This window comes from Triticum urartu, chromosome 7 (assembly GCF_003073215.2).
Source record: "Triticum urartu cultivar G1812 chromosome 7, Tu2.1, whole genome shotgun sequence".
Taxonomy (NCBI): domain Eukaryota; kingdom Viridiplantae; phylum Streptophyta; class Magnoliopsida; order Poales; family Poaceae; genus Triticum; species Triticum urartu.
Genome location: NC_053028.1, coordinates 535,101,393 through 535,107,333, shown reverse-complemented (window position 1 = coordinate 535,107,333; position 5,941 = coordinate 535,101,393). Strand labels below are relative to the sequence as shown.

Genomic DNA, 5,941 nt, shown 5'->3' with positions numbered 1-5,941 from the left:
TTTTTTGAGTTAACATGTGCACTTAGTTTTTTAGTTGACATGTGCGCTTAGTTTTTTTAGTTGACATGTGTGCTTAATTGTCGGGCATCTGTCAGGTGCCCTCCAGAAAGAAAAGGAGAAAGCTAAGACGGCAATTTAAACAAGATTTCAAATTTCACTATGTTTTGGTGATTTTTCGGTCACTCATACAAGTCAAACAAGCCCCACAGAAAGAAGGAAAAAATCAGAAAACAATTCTCTAAAATTCACACGAATTCTACGCTGAAGAAACCTTCTCGCAAAAAAGTAATAATAGAAAAAACTGAATGGACCGAGAGATCAGGCGGACCACAAAATGAAATACTAATAGGCGAACGTGAGGCATTTTCTTTTTTGAGAGGAACGCGGGGCATTTTCTTTCGGCACCCCCTCCCATCTCGAACCTCCCCTCCCCAGTTCACTAGCAAGGACATGCAGACGTTAGCGATGGCGGCGCATAGACATTTCCCCTAAAAACCATAATAATCTAAAACATCACCATTTTATGTCTGGGCAATGAGTATAGTTCAGTTCAGAGGAAGGATCCCCTTAAAAAAATGTTCAGAGGAAGGAAAAAATACTTCCTCAAATTTGTCTTTTGTTCAGAAGAAGAAAGAAGACTACAAATCAACGAATTGCAATTTCGTGCTGGGCACTGAATTTGATTTTTTTTCTAGGAAAAATGTCACAGAATTTGAATGAGTAGTGCGTGACCGCCAAGTATCTTCTACTGGGGCTTTCCGTGGCACCCAAGTTTTTCTTGGCCCATCCACAGCCATCCGTTCCCCTGAACTGCTTACGATCAACGGCCCACACGCAACCGATAAAATCCCAGAATCTTCCAGAACACACGAGCACCCGAGCGCGTTCACGAACCTTCCCGAACCGCCCCCCCAACCGTCATCGTGCACCTCCACCGTCCACGGCCTCTATATATGCCTTCCCACCCAACTCATTGGCACGAGAACAGAGAAAGAGAAAGGCGAGGAGAAGATAAAATCAAGAGGGGAAACAGGGTAGAGGCAGAGAGAACAGAAGGAGCGATGCCGACTGGTAGGATGAGCGGCAACATCACGCAGGACTGGGAGCCGGTGGTCCTGCGGCGGGCGAAGCCCAAGGCGGCCGACCTCAAGTCCGCCAAGGCGGTGAACCAGGCGCTGCGGACGGGCGCGCCGGTGGAGACGGTGCGCAAGGTGGCGGCGGGCACGAACAAGAAGGCCTCCGCCGCGGCCGTGGCGGCGCCCGCGAGGAAGCTGGACGAGATGACGGAGCCGGCGGGGCTGGAGCGCGTGGGCGGCGACGTGCGGGCGGCCATCCAGAAGGCGCGCGTGGCCAAAGGGTGGAGCCAGGCGGAGCTGGCCAAGCGCATCAGCGAGCGGGCGCAGGTGGTGCAGGAGTACGAGAGCGGCAAGGCCGTCCCCGTCCAGGCCGTGCTCGCCAAGATGGAGCGCGCGCTCGAGGTCAAGCTCCGGGGCAAGGCGGTTGGGGCGCCCGCGCCCGCCGGAACGAAGTGATGGTTCGTGGGGACTGCTTGATTTGACCTGTGAATTTGGGATGGATGGTAGTCAGATCTGTAAATCTCCGGTTGCTCTCTGGTAGATTGGGTTGTAAAAGTCGTGCAAATTGATACATCTAATGAATTTGATGCCAAATACTATTGTGGGCTGATCTGCTATTTTGAACCGGCCCTCCTGTGGAATTCTGACGTCATATTGCTGAGATTGAGTATCCGATTGGAGTATTCTCTTCTACAAGGAAGGAACGTACGTTCTCACAATTTCCCTTTCGGATTTGCTAGAACTCAGCTAGCTGAGTTTTATCTATGGGCTCATTCACGTCAATGACCGTCCGATCCGTTGTGTTGTACACTATTTTCTTTTTCTTAATTTTAGTATATTTATTTCACTTTAGCTTAATATTCATTTTACAAATTTCAAAATGATTGCTTAGGTTTTAGTTTTACAAAATTTATCTCTTATAATTTTTAATTTTTAAATTCACCCTCTCAATACAATAATGAAGTTGAGATTGGGAAAAAAGGGTCGCAACTGTGGTCTGGAGGGGGAGTTACCGAGGCCATTTGCATGTCCACTATTAGACATGCAACTGCAAGCGTTATAATATGATCACAACTAAATGTTTTTGAAAGAAGTCGTAATTGCATGTTTTTAAGGCAAGGTCGTAAATGCATGTTTTTCAAAAAAGCCACAACTGCATGTTTGAAAAATGGGTAGCAATTGCATGTTTTCAAGAGGGACCTTAACCACATGTTTTTAAGGTGGGTCATAACTGTATGTTTTCAAAACGAGGACACAACTCCATGTTTTCAAGAGGAACCGCAACAACATGTTTTTAAAGTGGGTCATAACTGTATGTTTTTAAAATAACGTCACAACCGTATATTTTGAAGAGGAGTCGCAACCGCATATTTTTAAGATGTGGTTGCAACTATATGTTTTTTAAGAGATGTCGCAACTATATGTTTACAAGGTAGGTTACAAGTACATGTTTTTAAGGCAGGATCGTAACTCTATGTTTCTCAAGAGGGATTGCAACTATATGTTTTTAAGAGAGGGTCGCAACTGCATCTTTTTCAAGACTGGTTAAAATTGCATGTTTTTTAAGGTGGGTTGCAAATGCATATTTTCAAAAGGGGTCACAACTAGATGTTTTTAATTTGGGGTCACAACTCCATGTTTCAAGAGAGGTTGCAACTTCATGTTTTCAAGATGGGGTTGCGACTGCATGTTTTCTAAAAGGGGCTGCAACTGCATGTTTTTAAAACGGGGACGTAACTGCATGTTTTCAAGAGGGATCGAAATTGCATATTTTGAAGATGGGGTCGCAACTACATGTTTTTCAAGAGGGACCGCAACTGCATGTTTTTAAGGTAGATTGCAACTGCATGTTTTTAAGGTAGGGTCGCAACTGCATGTTTCTCAAGAGGGGTTGCAACTGCATGTTTTCAAGAGAGGGGCGCACTGGATATTTTTAAGATGGGGTCGCAACTACATGTTTCCAAGAGGGGCTGCAACTGCATGTTTTTAAGGTAGGTCGCAATTGCATGTTTTTAAGGCATGGTCGCATGTTTCTCAAGAGAGTTCGCAACTGCATGTTTCTCAAGAGAGTTCGCAACTGCATCTTTTTCAAGGTTGGTTGAAATTGCATATTTTTTAAGGTGGGTCGCAAATGCATGTTTTTAAGAGAGGTGGCAACTAAATGTTTATATAGACACAACTGTATGTTTTAAGAGGGGTCGCAACTACATGTTCTTCAAAATGCGTTTCAAGGATGAGTTTTTAAACGGGATCACAATGACACGTTTTTAAGGCATGTGGTAACAACATGTATTTCAAGGGGGCCGCAACTACAGGCTTTCAAGGCATGTAGCAACTGCGCGGGGGGGGGGGGGGGGGGGGGCGAGGGGCTCGCCACTTCATGGTTTACTTAATTTTGTTTCCTTTTTTTATTCTCCGTTTAATTTTTAAAAATCATGAGATTTAAAAAAAAGACTACACATTTTGAGAACTTGTGATTATCCCGTAAATTCATTATTTTTAAAAACTGTGATTTTTTGTAACATTTATAATTTTTAAATTTTACCAACTTTTTTAATTCATGATAATCTTTTAACATTCACAAACGTTTTTCGTATTTGACAAATATTTTTCAAGTATGCGAACATTTCAAAATCGGCAAACGATTTTCAAACTAATAAATCACATGGTTATGTGGAAATGGAGCAACAGGAAATTGACATAGCTCTATTATTATACTTGCTGCGCCATTTTTGCCAGCGTATTATAGTGAAATGGAACAAAAGGAAATTGACAAAAAGTCATGGTTAATTAGTTCGTGGTGCTAATTATTCAAAAAGAATTTTTTTTCTTACAAGTTTTCACCTAGCTTCATCATTGCTACAACAACTAGTAGTTCTGCTGCTATTCAGCATCGCAATAACGCTAGTGGTTCTCCTCAAGCCTCCATCCATACATGATGAAAAGTTACTAGGCCAAGAAAAGACAAGAAAACGCATTAGGCTAGCCCAAAAAGGAAAACAAACGTGATACAACTAGGATGACATCAGCTGAGGTGAATGAGACCATAGTTAGTCTCAGCTAGATGAGTTCTAGCTATCCCATTTCCTTTTTATCTACCAAGCTAATCTAAAATGTTTTAGAAAAAAATCACCAAGGGATATATCAGTACTAAAATATATTTAGATACATCAATAGATATATCTAACACTAAAATACATCTAGATATATTTGCTTGAATAATTATATTTGCTTGGGACGGAGGAAGTGCCGAGCAAATTGGAAATGTTTCAAAGGCATAGGCCTCTTTGGCTTGCAGAAACTTTGTAGGATAGGTTTTCATAAGTTCATAGGAATGGATTTCTATATTATTATGTAAGATTAATTCCTATCTTTCACAATACAAGAAAAATCATATTGCTCCTTTTTTTCACATTTAAAAAAACGCTTAGATTATACTCCCTCCGTCCCAGAATAGTTTTTAGATGGAGGTAATACTTCTTTTATGATAAATAAGTAAACCCTTATTTCTTTTGGGTTTTACCTTCACACTTTGCATATGCCATCTTTTATGATATTTGGAAGGTACCAAATTATTTCGCACTTTAGCCTAAGCCTACCTACTTGTGGTGCAAGACAAACCTATTAATTTGGGTAAAATTGTCTTGCAAAGGTCACAACAAGTTTGGGGTAAGGTAGATCCGAATTCGTTTTCAAATGATTATAAATGATTGCAAACCTCACACCAAGGACTACACCAATTACTAGAGTCAACTTTGGCAATCTAAAGAGACAAGAATGAGACATCTAAGGTAATTTTTTAAATGGAAGCCAAAACGTATTTTTGGGAGCAGAGAATGGAGGTTCCCATATAGAGGTAGTATTATGAAAATATTTAGCCTGGGCCACCGAGCATAACCAACCTATTCAACTATGGCTTGCACTTAGAAACCCCTCTACGGGTAGTTGCACCAAGTGGGCGATCTCCGAGATCATACAGCCTCTTGAGTCCTGCACATGTATAACTTGACAGGTTCTCAACTTCCTCCTAATCCAAGAGTAACAAGAAAACATAAAGTCACTTGCCAAGAGCTCTTTGAAAGATCTTCAATTGAAACTTCTTCAACAATCCATAGGAATACTCTCTCACAAGAATAAGATCGTGGTGAAAGAAGTGATCATGAGGGGTAGGGATTCAATAAAGGTAAGTTCTTGGCATTCAAAGAATCAAAGAAGTGAACAAGAAATCACTCAAGACGTCTTCTCTTCTCATGTTGCCTTCAATATCTTTTCCTCTATGTGATAGATGGATGGAGTGGTGTGGAGTGGCTTGCAAGGGGTGAAATGAGTGAGCGAAATAACTAAGCGTGTAACGGAATGGTTATGTCGTTTGCAACAATGGAGGGGCATGCGAGGAAATTTATAGAGAAGATCCAAGAATCTAACTATCACTTGATGGCTCGGAAGCACTAGAAGTTGAAATAGCGGAACATTTCAAATAAATTTGAACAACCAGGGCAACGTTTGGGAACCAACTAGAAACACATCACTCGAGACTACTCGTTGAGAACAGGACGGTGGTTTTGAACGAAAAAAGGTAGCTCTTTTTCTACCAGAATAGAGAAACTCGGAGGTACTAGGTAAAACCAATTTATCTATAGTACCATACTAGACAGAGCAATTCTTAAAAAGAAATTGCAGAAAAATGCTAAGCAACTACTCGAAAGTTGTAGAAGAAAAAATGGTGTAGGTACTGAACTTATATTGTGACTCACAAAGAAGCAAACCGAGATGAATCGGAAGTGCCAATGGCAAAAGTTATGCTCAGATGCGTCGGGGCAAACAAAGAATGTTTCAAGGTGGATTGGCTCGGCAGTTTGGGAACA

General features: G+C 41.5%; 1 protein-coding gene across 1 annotated transcript; it reads left to right on the top strand.

Annotated features, from left to right (window-relative positions):
- Nucleotides 1–967: 967 nt before the first annotated feature.
- LOC125520265 (multiprotein-bridging factor 1c) lies at nucleotides 968–1,672 on the top strand. Its single transcript, XM_048685130.1, has one exon. The coding sequence runs from the start codon at nucleotides 1,062–1,064 to the stop codon at nucleotides 1,530–1,532; it is 471 nt and encodes a 156-aa protein (XP_048541087.1). The 5' UTR covers nucleotides 968–1,061; the 3' UTR covers nucleotides 1,533–1,672.
- The last annotated feature ends 4,269 nt before the right edge of the window (nucleotides 1,673–5,941 follow it).

What these genes read in the sequence shown, in the direction of transcription:
- LOC125520265 (XM_048685130.1), top strand. Translation starts at nt 1,062, where the DNA reads ATGCCGACTGGTAGGATGAGCGGCAACATCACGCAGGACTGGGAGCCG.